Source organism: Lathamus discolor, chromosome 3 (genome assembly GCF_037157495.1).
Source record: "Lathamus discolor isolate bLatDis1 chromosome 3, bLatDis1.hap1, whole genome shotgun sequence".
In the NCBI taxonomy this organism is placed as follows: domain Eukaryota; kingdom Metazoa; phylum Chordata; class Aves; order Psittaciformes; family Psittacidae; genus Lathamus; species Lathamus discolor.
In genome coordinates, this window is record NC_088886.1 from 123027542 (window position 1) to 123051104 (window position 23563).

At 40.2% G+C, this 23563-nt stretch overlaps 1 protein-coding gene across 3 annotated transcripts in view; it reads left to right on the forward strand.

Moving 5' to 3' along the window:
• ADCY5 (adenylate cyclase 5) overlaps positions 1 to 23563 on the forward strand; it is a 228165-nt gene that overhangs the window by 163286 nt on the left and 41316 nt on the right. For all 3 annotated transcript variants that reach the window (XM_065671431.1, XM_065671432.1, XM_065671433.1), the window contains 5 exons: positions 74 to 185; positions 372 to 499; positions 4060 to 4218; positions 5268 to 5409; positions 15175 to 15315. In XM_065671431.1, coding sequence (XP_065527503.1) covers positions 74 to 185; positions 372 to 499; positions 4060 to 4218; positions 5268 to 5409; positions 15175 to 15315 — 682 coding nt within the window. The remainder of the gene's footprint in view (positions 1 to 73; positions 186 to 371; positions 500 to 4059; positions 4219 to 5267; positions 5410 to 15174; positions 15316 to 23563) is intronic.

Sequence of the window (23563 nt, forward strand, 5' to 3'; positions counted from 1 at the left end):
TGCAGAAATATCAGCAACAAATTTTGTGACGCTTTCTTCATTTTTTTTTTCTCTCTCTCTCTTTTTTCCCAAGCATCCTTTTTGCAGACATAGAGGGTTTCACAAGTCTGGCCTCCCAGTGCACTGCTCAGGAGCTGGTCATGACGCTGAATGAGCTCTTTGCCAGATTTGATAAACTAGCAGCTGTAAGTTTTCTACTGTAATTCTGTTTTTTTTCCTTATCCTGTTGCAAGAATGACATACTGTGCTGGTTCACTGGGTTTCTGTAAATATTCACTGCCCTAAAAGGCAAACTATTGCAAGCATGAATATAGACTGAATACTTCTCTCTCCTTCACTATTATTATTTTGTTGATTTATTTATATTTTAGGAGAACCACTGTTTACGTATCAAGATCCTGGGTGATTGCTATTACTGTGTGTCCGGGTTGCCAGAAGCAAGAGCTGACCATGCACACTGCTGTGTTGAAATGGGAATGGATATGATAGAGGCTATCTCGTAAGTACCATATTCCCCATGGAGAATTTTGGAACAAATAGCAAACAGATTCTCTTTCCCGTTAGGTCTTCCTTACATTAGTAGCAAGGTAGCCAAACCAAGGAACTGATGCCAGCAAAAAAAGGGAGACCAGCTGGAACAAGAAAACAAAATAAGTAAAGGTTTGATGGCAGAAAGACAGACATTTGGGTCCATTACAGCCACAGGGATATAAAAGCTCAATCTCCTGATGAGAAAGGCAAAGGTTATTGTAATTACTGGAAGTTTCATTCCCAAATGAGGATTCCAGTGAATTACAGAAATATGAAATCAGAGGATTAATAATAACTCCATTAAATTTCAGTCACTCTTCACTTATTTGTCTTTAAACCAGCTTTTTACTCACCCTACAATTCCTCTGCTAAGTTCTGTCTTGTCTGGTTTCAGAATCTTGTCTGGTACATCTGCCACATCCTTCCCCATGTGTCCCTAGGCCAAAAAGGTCAGGTTGAAGGCTTTCTTATTTTAGCTAAATTAATTATTGAATAAACCCATAAAGTTGGTCTGGCACAGACTGGGACAGAACTGTGATGCTTTTTCCTTTATTTCCACCTACTTCCTCATCTTTACTCTTTTCTTTTAAAATCTGTTCTGAAGCTTTGCCTGCCCCTGAGGTCAGGTTAGCAATCCTGTATTTGTCCAGAATACACCTGTCTTTACTGAGTAGCAAATATGAGACTCATATCTAGTTACATTACTTCGGGAATTGTGGACAGTAATGAATATTGTTTGCATCAAACATGAGCTCTCACAGGCCAATTCTTTCAGAATTCAAGGAGGAAAGAATTATTTAGTCATCTTGAGCGTAGGCAAGCTTAAGCACAAAATTCAGTCAGTTTTGGATGGTAAGTGGGTTGACCTTAATATCTACATCATCCCTGCTGCACGGAGACTGTGCTTCTTTTTCCCTTCTATTTTTTTGTTTTGTGAAAGCATCTTCTGAAGTGTCAGTGGTATCAACAAAGAAGTAGAAGATCTCTATGCAGTTCTCTCATTCCATTCAGTAACTTGATGGAGTTTCTACTTCATTGTGATAAAAACTAGAGCTACCTATTTGCTGAGGTTGATACAGGATGTCCTGTAAATGAATACACACCCACACTTTTCAGCCCCATTTTCATAACACAGGTAGTTTGAAAACCAGTGTTTTCACCCAGAAGACCCCATTGAGCATCATTCCCTTGCTTTGTATACAGTGTACACTGTCAGGACTTCCTACCATCACTTTCCTGGTTTTAAACTCTGTTACTTTGCAACAGTCTCCTTTTGGGAGTTGTACGCAAAATGCAAAACAAAAGGAGTTTCAAGTTTTCAAGGGCTACTGTTTTCAGTAGCCCTTGAAAGGATGCTATTAAGTGGCAGGTGACAAGGTGTCTTGTCAAACACACGAAGCAGCAGATCTTAGCCACCAGCCCTACGAAAAATGTACTGGGTACATTGCCCAGAAAGGGGAGACCTTGACATTGCTGTGTAATCCCCTACAAGGCTGAGTAACACCAGGATGTCTAGACTTCATTGATTAACTGCAACCCACCTTTCCTTGAAATTAATATGGAGTTGAAGTGCACTCAGTGTTTGTTTACAAATAGCTCTTCAGCAGCCTCTGAAACTTGTTTCCCACTTGATGAATGATGAATGCATTTGACAATCTTATCCCTTACTAAGTCTGGAAGGTAACTCTGTTCTCACTACCTCTACTTCCCCCCTACCTTCTTCTCCCCTAAGGATCAAGATAAGAGGTTTCATAATTAAGGTAACCAATAGCTACAGAACATTTGATTGCAGGCTTCGCCAACATTGGGTCCTCCCCACAGGCTGATTTCATCTGTGTACAGTAACAGCAGGGAGTGTTACCCCAGATCAGAAAGATAGAATTATATTCACTGTACTGCTGGTACAAATGAGCTAAAAAAAAAAAAAAGAAAAAGAAAAAAAAGGAAGGTAACAAGGGCTATTTTGTTTGTCTATAAAGGATAACCAAACTCATTTGTTTGCTGCAAAGTCTAAGAGAAGTCACCTTCTCATCAACGACTCTGCTGCGAGAAGTTCCCTGGTCTTGTGTCACTAACTTGTCAGTAGCTTGGCAGAGGATGCAGTAGGGTTTATAGCACTCATGCAACATGGCTTTCCTTCCTCCCCAGTATTATACCCACGCTACAGCTGCTGTTGCCCTTGCAAAGCTTATGGCTGCAGCTGCATTTTTATTACCCCAGTTCTTATTACTTTCCTAAGTGTCATGATTAGAACTCTTTCAGTTTGTAAGCCTGTGGCATCTCACCCATATGCAGCTTCCCTTCCCTGGTAGAAAATCTGCTGCTTGTTAATAAAAATGATGAATGTCATTTCCGTGAGTAGGTAATAAAATGTAAGATAGGGATTGTAAGGACAAAAGAACTGTAAGAGGACAAGAGCTGTTTCAGAAAGAGTCATCTTGAACAGTCTTTTAAAGGGCCTATTACACTGTGAAGAGTGAACTAGAGTCCAGAATTGGTCTATCATTAATCTGTCTTTTTCATTAATAACTAAAGTATAAATATTAGATCTATGTTCATGTCAGGAAGTTGGGAGGACTTACCCATCCACAAGATGTTATCTAGAACGGACCAGATGAACCTGAAAACCAAAGAGGTTGAAATCTGATAGGTATAAAGTACAACTTTGTACTGCAAGGAAGGACTGTACTATGTAATGTAGGTGAATTTGCCTGTGAAACATGGACACTCTGGGAATGATGTGATCAGCAGTAATGAGAAGCAGAGTTCTTCTAATGGCCTCATCAAGACTTTCCCCTACCCACATTCCTAAATGTATTTTTCATGTGAACAGCTCTTGAAGTTAACTTTTGCCCTAAAAGGGCAAAACCCACAAAGTATTTCAGCAGTCATTTTGGAAGTAAGCAGAGCATCCAAAACCTCATTAGAATCAGAGCTGGGAGTATTTGTAGCTGCCTGTTTGGAGTGGCTCTAATAGATGTGGTTCTCTGGTTTTGCTGCTCTGACTGCAGCTGTAAGCCCTATTCAAGCTTTCCAGCTGCAGTGGGGTATTTCACATACATATCATATTTCATCCATGGAAGAGCTGATGCTTGGTGTCATACAGATAAATTAAGATCTCTGAAATAATTTCCTTTTTTGCTTTGCAACACGCACCTCCTACTGAGGCTAAATGCTGGCAGGTTATGTCCAGCTTTGGTATGGAAATCAGAGGCTAGCACTTTATTCCCTGTGCTGCCTGAAAGATTTATTTTCATAAGTTAACTTGACTGTGAGTTCAGAGTACATGGATTAACTCCAAGGGCTTCCCTTCCTAATTGGGTCTCTTCTTGACTAGCTAGGCCAATCAAGAGTAGTACACTGGTCTGGTTTTGTTTGGTTATCCTCTTGATGTGGATGAGCAGCACCATGTGTATGCATGAATAATTTATGAGTTATTATGGATTTTGGTATTCTGGATGCAAGTTTGTGCCACTGACTACAACCATGGTTCTTAAGGATGTCCTTTTTTCACATATGTCTTTTCAGACTAGTCCGGGAAGTGACAGGAGTAAATGTTAACATGAGGGTTGGAATCCACAGCGGGAGAGTTCATTGTGGGGTCTTGGGCCTTAGAAAGTGGCAGTTTGATGTGTGGTCCAACGACGTTACACTAGCCAACCACATGGAAGCAGGGGGCAAAGCTGGGTAAGCTGCTTAATCAAAGATTTCTTGTTAATCCACATGTTGTTTTGTGTCTGACATGTCACAGTGAGGAGGTGAAATGGAAGACAGAGGTTCAGAAAGTCTGTTGTAAAATGAACTGTGGATGTGGTGTTTTAAGCATGTACAAGTGTTACCAAGGTTATTCTGTTCCATGGGTACATGTCACTGGTTACAGAAAGTCTACAAAATCCCAAGATGGGCATATTCTTCTGTGGTAAGAAAGGAATTCCTTCTTCAGGAAACAAAGTTGATGGATGCAACAGAAATCAGCAGTTCTGTGCAAACACTAGCAGAGCTGGTCATGGTTACAGAGGTGTGACCGTATGTTAACAGTGTTTGCTGGACAGCATCCCAGCTATCTATGGATATTGTAGGAATACCCATATGTATGAATATGTATTGTCTGAAGTGTTGTTTCAGACCAGCTTTTTGTTTTGAATCATTCCTGTGAGGGATCAGAATTGGTCCTTTTTTCACCACTGTATGGACCATCTGAGTTGCTGCCAAGCTGACTCTGAGATAATTTTTCTATGTGCCTTCCCATCTTTTCTCTGCTTTGGAAAAAAGCATAAAACTATGGTACTTGATGGAATACCTTTACAAGGTACTCTTGTGCCACAGTGACTAATGTGATACAGCAAAAAAGATAAATGCTTCAGTATATACATGTGTCCGCTGAGTTGACAAGTCCTTGGTGAAGGACCTGTCTTTGCCAAAAATATGTATGTGCTGTATGTTAGAGCAAAATGAATAAAAGAATGAGTGCTTTATATCTAAGGAGGTGCTTATAAATCTATGTGTAAGATGTTTAATGCGAACACCTCTCTCTAGGAAGATAGCTCCTGGCCTGTTTCCTTTGAAATAAATGAAACTCCCATACTGCATTTGTAAGAGAAATGGCATGGCTAAATAAATGGGGATTTATTGCTTGTTTGTTCCAGTACATTGAACCTGTCACTGAGAGGAACTGACTTTTTAGGTGATAACTTTTCAGAGCCTACAAAACTGGCTTGTCTTTTGTCTCACTCAAGGCGCATCCACATAACAAAAGCAACCCTGAACTATCTCAATGGAGACTATGAGGTGGAGCTGGGCTTTGGAGGAGAACGCAATGCTTATCTCAAAGAGCACAGTATTGAGACCTTCTTGATTGTACGGTGCAGCCAGAAACGGGTAAGACCAAACAGACTATTGCAGATTTAGATACTTTTAATAAGCAAAGTGAACACCAGCCTTTTTTAGGTGGGTGGGTTGACTGCATGACAAAAATTCCAGTTTCTCTCTCCTCTTCCTGAACTTTTGATTGCATAGAAGGGAGTGTAGACAGTTTCTGCAACAAGTACTTTCTAATTTTATCAAATAAACTCTCCTAAGTTCTCAAATAATTTTGAAGAATGTTTTTAATATAAATGTATATTTTTTTCAATTTAATTTGATACTTGTACAAGTTCTTAAAGCAATAGATTAAAGCCGCAAAGATTTCTGTCAGATTGCAAGTCAGAGGTGTTTTTGTCCACCTGCTCACCATTACTGCCACGACCATAAAGATTAGAGCAGTTTTTACCATTACTTTTCAGCCTCTGTTTCTGAAGATGGGAAAATCTGGCTCACTGTAATGATGGATGTGTCAGTGGGATGAGATTGTACTTATTGCTGTGACATAGGTTAGGCTGCACAAAATAAGGTTATTAGGGCATTACTGACTTGAACTTGAGTCAATCAAACTCAAGTGGACTTCAGCCAATGCATCTTCTTTACGTGATACTGCCAATAACATAAAATAGGTTGGCATTATCACTAGTTTGTATTCTTTTAAATAATGATAGACTGTAATATTAGAATATTACCTTTTTGATCATCTAGTTGAGTCTAGCCAATAATATTTCTCGAAGTAATTTCCGTACTATAGACACTACTTTGCTATGGGCAAGCATATGAAGAATGGCCTGAACTGAAAATAATTTCAAATCTAATTGAAATTCATTTCTAAGTCTAAGACCAACTAAACCTTCCCACAGCTGTAAATATGACTACCATGAGATAAAATGAATTATTGTTAGTGACATGTTCCAGTAGCATGGTTGATTTAAATAACACTAACACCTATACGGATGAGTGTTGCCTCATTTCTTGAGAGAATGGATGCCTCGAATCTCCTTAATGGATATTATGTAAAAAATCTCTAAGAAAATCCTGTATCATCTGCTAAAGAGAGAAGATGATGTTTTGGTTTCTCTCTGCTTGTAAGATAAATCTCATTAACAATTGTCAATCTTCAAAAGAGGATTAGAGCTTGCAGTGCAAGTTTATTGTTTTCTAAGCACCACTGCCTGTCAGTGGGCCAGCTGATGTTTATACCTAAACCACATTTTTGCTGACAAGATTTAAGAACATAAACCAAAACACTCTTATGGCCAGGCCCAATCTCCTGGGGTAGAGAAGCTATACCAGCTTCTTAAATCATGCACTCACCAAGCTGTATGCATGGAGAGCTGAAGGTTTCACTGGAGTGAAGAAGCAAAACTAAGATCAGGGTTCTGATCCTTGCCGGTTTAGACAAAAACTCAAAACCAGAGACACAGAGCACTTGGGACTTGATTTCACTTTTGAGCACAAGCTTGTCTTTTGACTAGGAAACTGGACATGGACTCAGGAGAGATGTGGGTTCCATTCTAGACATAGATTTTGAGGAACTTGCGTCTCTGTGCTTTCATTTTCCATGGTAAACTAAAACGGTTTTTTCCTCCTCCTTCTTTCACTGCTTTATGTGTATTTATTGCAGCTCTGTTACACAGCGTAGCTCCTAGCCAAAGTCTCTAGGCACTACTATAATGCTGCTCTAAAATGCCGCATCCCAGAGTAGCTAACAACTGGGACATGCACCTGCTCTATGTAATTATTGTGCTACATTGAAATATAAAGAAACTGCTAGCCAAAGTCAAGGATATTAGTGTTTAGAGTTGAGGGGCTCCTGCTTTGCCCATACTGTGTAAGTTACTTGCTCCCGTAGCCATTTTGTATTCCTTTGTGAATAAAGTTCTGTCCCTCTTTATAAAATCATTTTCACTTAATATGGAGATCAGAAGTGAGAAAAGCTTTCTCCCTTAGTCTGCTCAGTCAGTCTTAAATATTTTGCCTGATGATAGGCAAAGTCCTAGCACTTCACTTTTTCATTCCATTTCTGCTTGATTTTAATTACTTCTTGTGAGGTATTTAGCCAGGTTTTCTTTTCAGTCTGTTCCAGTAAAGGCCATAAAATGTGCACCTAACTTAGTAATGGGTTCCTGTGAGTCGTGTCTGGGTTCCTGGTATCCTCACACAAGGCAAAGGATCTGCACTGACCCAAGAGCAGAGGCATAGTTGATCCAAGTAGCTGTTTGCCTGAGCTATTCCTTGTTTCACACAGGCAGACTTGAATTATCTGAATACCTGGTCCATTAGTCCCATAGCCATCAAAATCAAACAATACCAGGAGTCATGATGAATGCATGAAGTGTGACGGCATCTGTTCCATACCCTTTCTGCTTACTCTTGCCATGGGGAGCTATAACTTTGAATTTCCTGTCTTTTTTTTGTTTATTTGACTTTTTCAACGTATTCATGTCATTTCTTTGGCACAGAGTAAATGGGAGGAATATTTATATAGTAGTCTTGTTCCAGGAACTCTGACTTGCTCTCCCTTGAAAATAAATAGGTTTTTTTCTTTCTTAAGGATGCTGTTAACTGGAATATATTTAGTTGAGTTTCGGGACAAAAAAGCTATATTCTCATCAGTCAGCCTTTAAATAACTTCACTAGAGCTGAAAATGTAGTTCAGTTTTCTATTTGGCACACAGAAGAGTTGCTTTCTATTGAAAGAGAGTAAACTGTGAGGTTTTAAAATACAGTCTGTTTAGGTTTCTCTCTCCTCATCTTTACCTCCAAATCCACTTCCACCTTTCTGTTTGCTCTGCCCTGTGATGCTGCTGCTCTTGTGGGTGAGCACTTGTTTGTGAAGAAGGCAGTGCTCAGATACCCCACAGAGCAGTACAGGAAAGATTTTATTATCACAGTGTTGTGTTCCCCTAGATAAAAGTTTTCATGGGGGGGGGGGGTTTAAAGCATAGATCCAAAGTTCCAAATTTGTTTTCCTTGTGTTTGCTTTCAATTCCTTAAGCCAGGATTTTGATAATTAAAATACAAACCAGTTTAAACTCTGTGAGATACAAAGGGTGCCATGCATTTCATTGTAATGTGGATGTGTGTATATATATATGTATACACACATACATACTTATGTACACATACATATGTAAGTATATATGCATATATAAAGTAATCCTTGCCATAAATTACCATGCTCCGCCATAAAGGTCTGTTGAACCTTTTGCTGTGGTATGTTTGCTCCTATTAGAGCTAACAGTGAACTGCTCCAAAACTTGGTTGCTCTGGTGCCTGGTTGCTCTGGATGTCTGGTGTCTGCTGTCAGCAATTGTATCCCCTCTCTCCCTCTCAACCTTTTTTCTCCTAAGACAAACTCTTCTAATGTCTTCTCACAATGAAGAAAAGACAAGCACAAGCTCTTACAGCAAGCTTTTAATTTTTGTGATCACCAAAGGAAACATTTACTTTTGTCACAGTTGCATTATCTTGGTGTTTAATACTTGTTCTGTGATGAGCTAGTGATTCCTGATAATGAAGTGATGTTTCTGATTTTAATCTCTATGTGGATGATTGTGCATTTTGTACACTTGAATGTCTCAGGTCCCATTACTACTATGTTAGCCCTCAAACACTGGGTACTAATGCTCCTTTTTTAATTACCTATCAAATACTACCTCTGCTTCTCTCATTGGCAAAGTCTGTCATTACTACACCTGGTGCCAGTTGTGGTAAGAAAAAAGTAAAATATAATCATCCCGAGACTAATCATTGAGTAGCTCCACTAATAACTTTCATCCAGCCTAATACCTCTGCTTTCGAAAACATCTCTTGCCATTTTGCTGGAAACCAGCTCTTTGCCCAGCTTCATATTCCTCATCTGTTTTAGACATCGATCTCCAGCACAGTACTCTGTCAAATGCTCTATGGGAAAAAAACAAGCTACAGTGAAGGCTACTGTATTTTTTTTTGTTTAGAATAACTTGGATACTGTCAAGGCTCTTAATCCAAGCCCAGCATTTGCTGCTCTACAAGTTCTGTCATGATCCTTGACTAAATAGTTGTTATAAGTATCTGTTACCAGAACTGAAATCGCAGTTGGCAGCTTTGCACTGATGTGGGTTGGAGGTTGTCCTTCTGACTTCAGCACATCACACTAAATTTTTGCTTCCAGCTTAGTCACTTTTTCCATTTATAAACCTATGCTTATGATCCCTCTTTCCTTTTGCCTCTACTGTGGCAGCAGTGATTATCTGAAGGGAAGTAATCTGTTCTTTCAGTGATTCCTTCTAGTTCCCTCTAGAGTAATGTAGATTTTTAAGGTTTTATTATCCTTGTATGATACAGGGTGACTTACACTGTGTGACTTCTGTGCTCATTGGCTGTTTTCCTCATTCAGTTGTTTCTAATGGACTTAATACCTTAGCATGAAAGAAATTAATCTATATTAGTCTAGAGAAGTGGTGACTGAGAGGGGATCTCATTAGTGCATATAAATATCTCAAAGGCAGGTGCCAGGAGGATGGTGCCAGACTCTTTTCAGTGGTGCCCAGTGACAGGACAGGGAGCAATGCCATAAACTGAAACACAGGAAGTTTCACTTTAACATGAGTAACTTCTTTCTTTACATTGAGGGTGGCAGAGCACTGGAACAGGCTGCCAGGGAGGTTGTGGAGTCTCCCTCTCTGGTGACATTCAAAGCCCACCTGGACATCTTCCTGTGTAACCTGCTGAAGGTGGCCCTGCCTTGGCTGGAAGGCTGGACTGGATGATCTCCAGAGGCCCCTTCCAATCCTAATGATTCTGTGATTCTGTGAAATACAGGAATTCTCTGAGGAGATCTTTGCTTTTCCTCCATTAGTGGTTTTGCATCTTCATTCATTATCTGAAAGTCTGTGTTTCCAGATAAACAGTGAATTATTAGCTAGAATTACTAATACTATTACCCAAATCCTTACTGAGTCTCAAACTTAACTCTGAAGCATTCTAGTGAACTACCGAGCATTACTCAGTGCAATGTCTCTATCCTTCTACAGCGTTGTTTTATTCTTGTTATGCTTTTTTTTTAAGTTTACTCTGCAGTCTGTACACAGCCCTGTACCTCCACAGCTTTTATATCTGTCCTCCTGCATTTTATTCAAAACATCTGTCCCAGCCATTACTGCTGTCCTATCACATCCCTGCTATTTTTACAGTACTCAGTTTAATTATTGTAGTATCCAGTAGACCCAGTTCTTGTGCTGCCCAGGTTTCTGGAGTTTGTACAGGAGCATATCATTTGGTGGTTATTAACAACTTTTTGCTCTTCTTTGAGATCAAGTGCTGCACTAATTTGCAGAACCACCACAGCTACTCTTCTCACCAGTTCTAATCATTGGTAAAAGCCTCACTCTGAGAAGGGTAGAAAAGTATGTGTTTGGAAGGGTGGGAGACAGACCTAAATGTCTATAAAACTATAGGAATTAGGTTTACAGCTGATTTTAATATCCTCAGCATTGTCAGAAGTGTGGGGAAATGCTTTGCTTTGAACACAAGTAGAAATAAAATGTGACTGTCAACAGATGAGCAATAGTGCTGACTGAACACAGTGCAGAGTGCACAAAGTTGGCAAACTGAACAAATGTTATTATTTTTTTCCAATGTCTTTCAATTGCAATAAACATGGGTGTTTCTTTTAACAATAGCAGGTACACAACTGTTTCAGAAAAGATTGTTGATAGTGGCCTTAAAACAGCTCAATAATACGTTGGCTGTAACTCCTAGAAAAACAAATCTCATTCTTTTCTAAATAGTGTCCTGGAACTCCATGCAGCTGAAGAAACAAAATGGTCCTTTAAATGTTGTGCATGTGATCACCCTAAAACACAATCAGTCTGATGTGACAATTCCTCAATTTAACAAATTCAATAACAGCTCAGCAGGGTTCCACTACTGTAGATTTATGAAGGCAATGGTTTGGAGCAAGTAACACTGTAAGAAACATTCAATATATTCACATGTCAATAGGACTTGAAGAGTATTTAAAGAATAATATGTAGCTAAATCTGTAATGTCTGATCCATACTAGATTTCCCTGCTTTCTTGTGCTGATAGTGTTCAATATGTTGGAAAATTCTATTGCATGCTAACCAGGCATTCTTGATACAATTGATAAGAAAGCCAGAGCAATTTCTGCAGTTTTGCTGAAGCATTGCTTTAGCTCAGTGTGTGGGAACTGGTGGTGGGAACACTATTGTGTTTTATTAAACCCCTGGGAATAAGATTTACAGTCTCTTTGTGAGTTCAGATTCGAAAAGTTCCCACAATAGCTTTCTGGAGTTTAACCACTTTAAATCTGAAAATCTCAGAGCCTTTTGCACCTGCTCCTGTTGTTGGTAGTACCTGTAATGAGTAGGGCTGAAAGGTACCATCGTCTGCTTTTCTTCGGTCTTCTTTCCAGTTTTGTTATGCTTTAGGTAGCCCTGTGTGCAAGTTTTCTTCATGCTGTCGTTTAGTCAAGAAGAAACAGAGGAGAGATGCTCATAAATTTCCACAGAGGAGCTGTGGTCATTCTAATTCTTCATTTTTAGGGTTTGTTATCATTATTACCTCCTGAACACGTGATTTTTCAGAAAATAAATTAGCTCAACTTTTTAGCATATCAGGTTTAAAACAATGTTTTTGAATAAGTATTGATGTTAACAACAAAGCCCTATTGTTCAAGATAATATAGTAGCACAGTATGCAATGTGGGAAACCAAAAATCCGCTATGCTTTTTGTATATGTGCTTTAATCTGATCGGAAACATTGTTCACAATCCAGTGGAAAAGTTCTACGGGGAGTGGGGGGAAATACTGCCAGAATTCATGTAGCCATGAAAATTTATGGTGCCTGACATCATGGTTAGAAATGATCTCAGAAGTATGTACTTACTTACCCACTTCTACCACCCTCACCTCAACCCAGATGTGTCAGTAAACATGTATGAGGTCTTTTCTTCCCTTGAAATTAATGAAGTGACGCTTCAGAGTCACCAGCACTAACAGCAGGTAGAAGAATCACTCACTGGCCAAAAGAGGTTAGTATGTCTGCTTGGATTTTTGGTATTAAGGCTTTTCTCAAATTCTAACCAAATTTGCTAACTCATGGGGGGAAACCTGTTCTATGTATCTTTTACCATCTGTTAATGTTAAAAGCATTTGTAATGTAATCAAATAGCTTTTCTTTATAGGTCCCTAGACTAAGTTCAGCATCTGGGTTTTTTTTTGTTTTGGTTGAAAACCCTTCACTAAGTTGTAATAAAGTGAACTGACAGTGTCACTTCTATTATTGAAAACAATATATATTTCCTTGGAGATGATGAAACTGTATTTCCTACCAGTTTTCTGGCATCACATCATAGAAGAAAGAAGCATAACTATGAAAAAGATTGCATAACCGAAAAAAGAACCCACCAAAAAACACAAGAAATTTCTACAAGTGATGGCAGAGACCGTAAAGAGCAGTGACTTAAAAAACAAAACCTCAAACCATCTCAAATCTGGACATCAGTGTTGCATTGCATTGGCGTATTTTTAGAAACATTTAAAACGCTGCTCCCCTGGAGGTTATCCAGGGGCTCTGTCAGGATTGCTCATGTGAAATTCAACTGGTGCCAAGCTGCAGAGTTTTCAGCTCTTGCAGAGGAAAGGTGGTGGGTTCAGTGCAGGGAAGAGGCACTGTGGGAGGCATTTACTGTCCTGGAGGAGTGCAATGTGGGAGCACACACTTTTCTCCCCAGCAAATATCCCGGGGAGCTGACAGCTCCCTTAGGTTTGCTCCCACTGAGTTTCCTTGAGATCCTACACTTGTCATCCCAGTGGAGTGGAGAAAGATCTTTGCTGGCGGCCCAGAGCTGTGGTGAACACTGCTACTTACTGTCACAGGGCCAGTCAGGTGTCCAGCACAGGGCTCCTGTTGCAAGTGGCACTGCAAGCGTCCCCAAAAAGTGGCCATGGAGCCTGCGGCGTTACATTCCCAGCAATGTTTGGTGCCTGCGTGGTAAGCTCATGGTCTCATGGGAAATGTTGTCATCATAGCTGTCTCTTTTTTTGCAAGACAAGAGATGATGATTTCCCATGCTTGTCAGTCAGGCAGCTTTCCCAGCACTGAATCTTAGCAAGCTTTTTAAAAATTCTTTAAAAAAAAATAATTTAAGGCAGCATTGCACTTGACATTTAACTCTCTGGTTACCATGGAAATAACACCAGCTATTGTGCAAACCCCTGACAGGCACAACTTACAGTGAATAGTGAGGAATCAAAATAAATAGGTAGGGAAAACAAACTCCAGGCAACAAAAGATGTGGACCTACCCGTGTAGTCATGAAAGATTTGATCCAAAGTTCTGGAGTTTAAAAGAACTGGTGCTTTCTTTTTAAATTGTTCAGTTCTCTGAATACTTTCTGAAATACAAAATTAACTGTTACGTCTATTTTTTTTTTAGTAATCTCCTGTAAACAGCAACTTTCTTGAAAAAAATTAATCACAGAATCCCAAGGGTTGGAAGGGACCTCAAAAGATCATCTAGTCCAACCCCCCTGCAAGAGCAGGGTAACCTACAGTACATCACACAGGAACTTGTCCAGGCGGGCCTTGAATATCTCCAGTGTAGGAGACTCCACAACCCCCCTGGGCAATTAATCTCAAGTAATAAACAGCCAAGTTGTAGCTATTCCTACTGTCTGAATTTCCAGCCTCGCCAGAGTTTCTCTTCTAAGCAAGGATGCAATTGCCACCCCTCTGCCTTCCCAGTCAGTACAGATAAATCTCATAGTCCTCGCTGAGCATGTTTCCACTGCAGTCCTTGCTGAAGAAGATTTTAAAGGGTTTGATCTTGTGCAATAAACTCCTGTCTTTCTGTAGAACACATTCCACTTGGAAACCTGCCTTTTTAGCTAGAGAATATATTCAAAATAAGGCACTAACCAGCCTGTTGTTTAACCTAGCTACATGCTGCATTTCTGTGCTCTTGTAACTGGCATTGAGTCTGAATTAAATCTTTCCAACAGATCCTGTGCAAACTTTGCAGTAAGCTCCAGTTACAACCAAGATTCAAAACCAGCTCTAATAACAAAGCCACAGACTTTGTCCAAACGTCAGGCAAGTTAGTGGCAATGAAAATTTGCAGCTAGCATTAGGGTACAGGAGACCATTTTGTCACTCTGCAACACCACTACCATTAACAAATACATAGTTGAGTTGTTTGCAAGATTTACATGCTTTCCTTAGCATGCCTGGGAAGGTGCTCTTGCAAGTGTTGAAAATCATTTGCCTGTACTCACAGGGAAAGGTTTCCTTCATTCCCATACCTTCAAGGAGCTCCAAAGCTTCTGTTCTTCAACCAGATCACTCTGTGCAACGTTTCTCTTGCAGACACACCAGCCTGCTGGGTTGTTTTTTTGAGGACCCTCTAGTTAGTACCTCAGCTTGGAACTGCTGTTTCCTATCTGAAATTATTCAGTTTGATCCAGTTTACTAAAAAAGAAAGCAGATGTCTCCATTATGGAATGCTCCTTGTGTTTGCACAGCTTATGGTAGTTACTCAGAACAAGCAAAGAAGTAAAATGGTGGGCACCACTGGGGGGCAAGTGTTCTAAAAAACTGGAAGAAAAAGAAGTGGTTGATAGGGACTGCTTCCGATCAGCAGGCACTTCATAAAGTTCAGGGCACAGAGCCAGCTTCTGGAGTGAGAGATCAGAGGTTAGAGATGGTTGGAGAATGACTGCCACGTAAACACTTCCAAATTTATTCTGCATTTCTCTCTTGTTTGTATTTCAGAAAGACGAGAAAGCCACGATAGCCAAGATGAACCGTCAGCGCGCCAATTCCATCAGCCACAACCCGCCACACTGGGGTGTTGACCGGCCCTTTTATAACCACCTCGGACCTCACCAGGTCTCCAAGGAGATGAAGAGAATGGTAATGGCTTGCTTTATGGACATTAATTTATTTTCTATTTAGTACATCATTATATATGTCTCCCTACTTTTGTCCAATGGGTTTTGCAGCCCTGAGGGCATTTTCCAAATGGGGGTGGTAAACTTTACTTTGACTCCAGAAATAATAATGACTGGTACACCTGGAGGTGAATGATCATTAGATGAGGTGCAGAGTTGTTTGAGAGGAGAAGGGAAGCTGAATGGCACAAAGAAGGCTCTTTTGTCTGATTTGTCCCACGTTCTGAAAACTCGTCCATTCTGTGTGAGAAAATGTGATTAGCTACAAAAATTGCTCAGTAACCCAAGCATTCAAACAGCAGCTGACATACATTTGTACTAGATCATTACAGATTTCAGCACCTGCAAAGGTTTCTTGCTTGCAACAACAGCTTGCCAGATGCTGTTCACCTTCTATGAGCTACGTGCCTATACATACTGAGGGATTGCCAGGAATCACACCACTTTGTTTAACTCTTGAGAATACATTTTCAAGCACATGGATTAATTGGCCTAAGGTAGCAGGCATCTTCATTTCTTGCTATGACTTTCAGTCTCCTAAATTAAAATGAACAAAAGCTAGTTACTAATGCAATTGGACCAAGAGGCTTATTTTACATGAAGTTGTAGATTATATCTTTGTTTCCTGCAATAAAGAAGCAGCAAAGAAAGTTTCTATTACAGGGGGTATTTGTAATAATAAAAATATTTAGCACCTCTACAGCTGCATGCATAATCAGTTTGCTCTATGACCTTACTAATTCTGTTTTGACCCTTCATGCGAAGTCAAAAGTGTGTATTTGTTGCCCACTTTGTTGCCCATAGTCAAAGCTCTACTCCTGGTCACCAAAGCCTTAAAGTATTCAAAGAACTTTTTAACATGAGATTCACTCCCACAGCTTAAAAATTTTGGCATAACTATAAACAACTGCATATGGTGCCTTCTAATGGGAAATGCTGGCACATTTATTAGCAGTTGGTGCTAATATTATTCAATCATAATATTATTTCACAGTGCTAAACCAAATTTCTTAATCTCCATAGTAATGTTTCTTTCATTTCTCAGATCTCCAAATGAGGGCTTCTGACATAAGCGTACAGATCAGTGGAACTGTGCATTTTTTATGTAGGCTTTTCAATAGAGTGCACTCAATAGGCATGACATTATTAGAAGAGCCTAATCACACTAGCACATAATTATAAGTTTCTTTGAATGGCTTTTAAGGGGTTCTTGCAGCCTCCTGTTCAGAAACAAGGTGTAAGCATGCCAAATGGTATTATGCTTCTTGGTGTTAATTACAGTTTGCCATGTCTAGCTGGTTGTTCAGTTGGAAAAACATAATTATTTATTGAAATACCAAGCTGAGTCCTAAAAACTTCACTGCCCCTCACTTGTAAGAGGAAAAGCTTCTCTCCCGGTTTTGGGGTTTTTTTTTAGTCTCCTTATCTTGAACCTTTTCTTGTAATGGAATTTATCTTTTATAAATCCAGCAGCTCAGAAAAATCTTTTCCACTCAATAGGCTTCTGTACTGCCTCTTGTATTAAGCTCTTTTTTGAGAGGCTGATGTTGCATGCATCAGGCTCTTCCCTGAACGCCAATTTAAACCTGATTCAGATGTATTATTTTCAGCTAGATTTTTTGTTGTTCTTGGGACTGGTTTTTTATATCTGATATATACAGTATTTCCCACTGGTATATGTTTGAGATGCATTAGTCAAAATGAAAACATACTGCTCTCCGTGACCTCCGTCTCCATTTTACCATCTCCTAGATGGACATTTTATTGATTAGATCCTAGGAACAATTTCTTCATCTCCTGTCTCAACTCTTTCGCCCAGTGTTAACTTCTAATTTAAATATTAATTTCTTTGTTCAGTTGGCTTTGCACAGTACTTTATTTGCCTGTGATCTCTAACACTGTGTTACATGGATGCTGTGTGTGTTTAAATGCACACACATTGTGTTGGCTGCACGCACATGCACGCTGTCTGCGGACTGCCTGCTTAGAAATACAGAACACAGAAGGGGAGTGGGACTACAAAGGTTTTTTTCAGTGCTCCTCTGGGATGACATGTCATTGATCTTGGTAAGCTGCGCTAGCTTTCAAAGCTCCTGAAAATGTGCTCTTTGTTCCACATCACCCACCTTTCCCCCAGACCTCCTGCACGTAATTATATAAAGCATTTTTGTTGGAAACTAGGAACATGTAAGGTTGGATTAGTCAAAGCAGGATGCCAAAGGCAGGCATTGCAACATTGCCTTTCCTGTTAAAACCTGAAGCAACTTAGCCTTATACTTTCAAAGCAAGTGTTAACAAGGGTAATTGTGAGATAGCCCTCATGCAGGAACCAGATAATGTTGCAGTGATGTGCAGTTACATTATATTGATATGTAGATATGAATACATTTGTGGGCAGGGAGTAATATGGATGTTTATAAAGGACATAGTTTTTTGTCATAAACAGAATATTTTGCATTATGAAGACAACAATATTTCCAGAAAATAGAAGGGCTTTTTTTTTTCTGTCGTGCTGCTTAAAATTCCCCCAAAGAGAGTATGAAAGTTCCCTGAATTGCATTTTTGGAAGGGAACTGTTATAGAAAACAGAATTTTGGCCATTTCTCTTTCCTTTGAATGCTGGTTCTTGTAGCTGTCTCTGTTCTTAGATATATGAGCAGTAGTCCTGGATGACATGGATTAATATCAAAAGTAGCCATATACTCTTTTCCCCCATCCCCCTCTTTTCTATTGGCATTTCAACTTGCTGCTGTATCTGAGCACGTCAGCAGGGTGTTTAGCAGCATTTGTGTAGGAGGGCAGCCTGGCACACAGCATAGAAAGGTCTTTGGTCCTTGCCTCTCTCTGTGTTGTGGCTTGGGGCTTAATCTCTGCTGGGTGCAGCTACCTTTCCATGATGCTACTAGCCTAAGTTGGTCTCCTGGGCACACAGCTTTTTTTTCAGGCACTTGCACTTACATGTAAATAAGGCAAAACTTACATGTGTCCATGCAGCAGTAATCTGAAATGTCCTGGAAAACTGGAGTTATTTTCCTACTCCTACCCTAGCTGACTGTGTCCCTTAGCTGGGATTTCAACTGTGCCAGCTCATCCTATCCTGCCGACAGCCACTCCATCTTCCTCAACATCAGTCTTCTTTCCAGACCATCCCCAGTCCTTCTTTTTCCCCTCCTATTGCTTTGCAGTGGCTTTTCTTGCCATGAACAGCCTCCACAGGGAGGCAGCAACCAGGAGACACTGAGGTTGCCTATTGCTGGCCCTGAACTCCATTAGCTGGTGGAGCTGATGCCCAGAGAAAGCCAGTCCTGGGGACTGTATGGAGTTGGGCTACTGGGTTAGTGGATGCCCCTGAAAAGCTGGTAAATTTTCAGGTATGAGTAGACTGGGAGAGCAAAGAGCCTTGCTGTGAGCTGGCAGCTCTGCTTGGAGCCCTGGCCCTGGGAGCCAGCCTTGTTAGACTGGGTGATGCTGCCAGCATGGAATCAGGTGGAGGGTTGCCTTGCCCACCCAAGGCAAGCAGCGAATCCGAGACAGAATCAGGTCTGTGGCTGTATACAGGGTCTGAAAAGAGCCAGAGAATGGCAGAGCAGCAGCACAGTTCTTTTCTGTTTTCATTGCTTTTTACAGCATGTTTTCTTGTTTCTTGAACAAAAGTGGTCAGTCTAGGGCCATTAACTATATCTCTTTGGAAATGCAGACTTTTGTACTGCTCATGATGTATGCAAAGGAGTAGCGTCCACCAAGTCTCCGTATGCCAACCTTGTCTTCCTCACTGTCTCTCTGGTCCAGTTCTTAATTGCAATAAGAACTGAAGAATTCAAAAACAAATGGACTCGAAAGCATTTGAGAGTACAGGTGTATTTGTGAGTACAGGTATATTTATAGCTATAAAAATATTTATACACCACTAAAAAATACTTTGCTTTTCCCAGTATAGATTTCAGAGTGCTTTTATAAATATTGATGGATTTTAGACTTCTGTAAAGAATACTCATGTGCCAGTTTTTATTTGCAAAACAAAACTACTATTAAGAAACACAATTTGGGGTTTGTAGTTGACTGCAAACTGAAAGAGGTTTGTTGTAAACAGTGATAAAAAGGCAAATGTTGATACCACCCAAGCTCTCGTGAGGCCTCACCTGGAGTATTGTGTACACTTCAGGTGTCCTCAACATAAAAAGGACATGGAACTGCTGGAACAAGTCCAGAGGAGGGCCACGAGGATGATCAGGGGACTGGAGCACCTCCCATATGAAGACAGGCTGAGAAAGTTGGGTCTGTTCAGCCTGGAGAAGAGAAGGCTGCATGGAGACCTCATAGCAGCCTTCCAGTCTCTGAAGGGGGCTTATAAGGATGCTGGGGAGGGACTGTTCATTAGGGACTGTAGTGACAGGACAAGGGGTAACGGGTTAAAACTTAGGGGAAGTTTAGATTGGATATAAGGAGGAAATTCTTTCCTGTTAGGGTGGTGAGGCACTGGAATGGGTTGCCCATGGAAGCTGTGAATGCTCCATCCCTGGCGGTGTTCAAGGCCAGGTTGGACAGAGCCTTGGGTGACATGGTTTAGTGTGAGGTGTCCCTGCCAGTTTGTGAATACAGTCTTTCAGGAGAATGTGGATGAATTGAACATAGTCCGGTGGGGAAAACTGCAAATTAGGAGAGTTTTAACAGTGTGACCTGTGAAGAAGTGTTGAAATATTTGGTTTATTTAGCCTAGAAGGGAGATGACTGGTTAGAAACAAAAGTCTTCAAATACATGAGGGCTTGTAGGGACAGAAAATAGTAATAAATCATCCTTCATGGCAGCAAATGGCAGGATTAAAAATAATCATCTTAATTTGCTGCAAGGAAGATTAAAGTAAAGAAAAAGCTCAGATGCAAGGAATAGGCTGTATAAGCAGCTTGTGAAATTCCTAATTTTCCTGAAAACATTTTATTTATTTTGTTCAGAGCTTTACACTCTGGAGAGGCATCACGAAATCCTTTGTAAATATAGAAACAGTAATGTAAAAAAGTCTGTATTAGGAGAATTTATAGGAAATTAACTATATAATAATATGAGGTAGATTAAAAGATTTTAAGAATTTTCCAATCTAGGTTGCACAGAACTTTGAAGCATCGATCTCATTCATTGTAAGGGAGCCAGCTATAGCTGCATTTGCCCTTGTTTAAAAAACTCAGAGGCTGGAAATCCCACAGTCTTGCTGGACATCCTTTTCAGCAGCTTATTCTTGTTGATGTTTCATTTCACATTCCCTCACTTCAGCTTTAAAACACAGTGATGCCTGAGCTATTCACAGTAGATAGAGGACAGTTTAATTTTTCTCCTTTACAGTTATCTTCTCTGTATTTGAAGACTATTACCATGTCTCTGCAAAGGTCTGATTCCCTCATCAAGTTTGTTCCCTAGTTGGTGCTTTCAAGCCCGGTGGTTATTCTTGTTCCCCTCTGAGCACTTGCCATTTCATCAGTAAGATGATGAAATCTTATCTTTCATCATCAGTGCTCACACCAAACCTAGAACTCCTACTGGGGCTTTATTAGTGCTGCTCAGAAGATGTTTGTCAGCACAGCCTAATGGTGCCCAGCAAAAAAACTCAGCATTAGTTGTGTCATCAGATCTGCTCAGCTGTGGAAAGCCCTGCTGTTGCATCTTAAGGCTGCCATACGCTATCATATTTATTTTACACTGGCTAGTGGGACTGGGCAGCTTTGCTTGTTACAGAGATACGTACTTGGGGGAAGGTTTAGATGGTCAGAAGCAGGTACCTCTGAGTCTTTATAATCAAATGTGAGCAGAGTGGCTAACGTAACTGCTGAGCACAGTTGTAGATGCCTGGCAGATTTCCTTTTATTTTTTCAGCTGCTGGAAAGGTTTAGCATTAGGAAGTTTAGGAACAGAAAGAGGAAACCCTGAAGATCTGTAATACCGATTTCAGTCTGACCATGCTTCCTTCTGTCATGAGTCTGAGTACAACTAATGAAGCATTTAATTTGCAATGAAATCGTGTATGACGTCCATGTTAGTTACAAAGTAAAAACCAAAATAAAATCAAATAGGATTATACATGTGTAGGAAATATGACTGCATGCAGATGGTAAAAATGTGAGAGAAGGTTTAAAAAAGTGCATCTGGGATATGGCTACTGCAATAAAGAACAAGCTCTTCTTTCAGGTAGGCACTGCCTGATTCCTTGTGGAGCTGCTCAGAGCTCTGCACAGTCTTCTACGTAATATTTATTGCTTGGTGTTTGCTTTCTAATGAAAAAACACTCATCTACAAGTCTGGTCATTCAACCATAGAATATAATTCTTTATCCTATTCAACTTGTCCTAAATCAAGCAATTCTCTGCATGTTGCATCGCAAATACAGCTCACTTCCTCCCTTTGTCTCCAAGTTGCCCTTACAATAGATGTTCTTGTTACTCTAAAATCAGTGTCAGGGAACAGGTGCAACAGAGGAATGCACGCTATAGCTGGTTCTGTGCCAACCCTGCTGCTTAAACATTAAAAGTGATTAAAAAGTTAAAGTAAAATTCAGTACAGCAGGTTTTCATCAGTCAACAGTGCAGTCCTATCAGAGAGAAGTGAATTTGAGGCCATGAATGAGGCACCAAGGGTTTGCCCTCCTTCTAAAGGTTTCATTTAACTTAAGGTCATTGTTATCCTCTTTTCCAGCAATCATCTGCTAAATCTGGTAACGGCAACACTGACGTCAGCAGAGCTGGACAGGGGCACCCAATGGAGAAGAATTTGACCCACTATTTTTTTGCTGCTATTGTAGTATGCAGAATGTCCTGAACTCATAATCAAGCAGGGAGAAACCCTTGAGCAATCTTTTCTGCTGTAATCTCCACATATTGCTATAGACCTGGGAGGAAATTGTTAGTCTAGTCTGGGATTTATATAGCCAGTTTGGTTTAGATAGCTCACAAACAGCAAAGGGAGGAATCCTATCCTGCAGTTATGCTATATAATTGCTTTGGTGCTTCTGAAAAGAGGATTTGCCTGATTCACATGTTCCGTGTGATCTCATATAAGAGTGTGGGAGCCATATAAAACATTGTGCATTGCTCAAATTGTCAGAGGTTTCATACAGCTTTTTATTCTCATGTGCGAACTTTAATTCTAGTTGATCAGGGCTTGCAGTCATTCTTGATTAAATTCTTTAAAAGAAGGATAAGAGTCAGCGAGATGCAACAGCTAATCTGCAGATGCTTTTGTGAAACTAAAGTGGAGTTTAATATTTCCTTGGAAGTCTTGCACTGATCATTTTTCCACCAAAAAAAAAAAAAAAAGTTAAGTCTGAATGAATAAAGATACCAATTCCCCTTTATTCACAGAAACATTTCCTCTCATGTTCATGGCAGTGTTGCACTGGTGGAGTTGTGGCACTGACCGGAACGATTTCCAAAGCTTCCTAAAGCAGACATAAAGCTTTAATGACAAAAGGATGCAGTCAGCAAGTTTGGGTCTGGTTTACAGAGAGGGTAAGTAGCTCTGGTCAGCACCAGTGGCTGATTTCAGTTAAGGCTGGTCAGGCCTGCATCTGATTAGAAGGCTATTTGACAGTAGTTTCTGCACAAGTTTGTTGTGAATGTCATCATTCAGAGTGCAGAGATGAAAGGACAGAGATTAGGAAGCCAGGAACCAAATCCAAGTATTTCTAGAACTACTTATTTGTATGTCTTTTTCTGTTTTGTATGTTCTGGTAACTGTTCATGCGTGAGGAGCAGAACCATGTACCATGTACCAAGGACAGAGCCTTGAATGACATGGTTTAGTGTGAGGTGTCCCTGCCCATGGCAGGGGGGTTGGAACTAGATGATCTTAAGGTCCTTTCCAACCCTAACTGTTCTATGATTCTATGATTTTATGATTTCACTTGAAAACATGACATTTGAACTGAAGTAATTTAAATTCAGAGTTAACAGAAAACAGGGAAGTGTGAGCAACCTGCACTTCTCAGAGGTGTGAGTTCAGAGCCAGAAGTTAATTAATAGTAAAGGGGAAAACCTATTTCAAAATCAACTACTTATGTTCCATAGATATAAATCTGATGGGCCAAATAAATTAATGTGTTTGGCCAGGTCCAGTATACCAGCTGGGGGCTGTGTACGAAATCATTCTGAGTAGAACGAAGTAGAGGGTTTCACCATCTGTGAGCAGTGCAGAGGAATGAAAGTGTATTTATCAAGTGGGGTGGGCT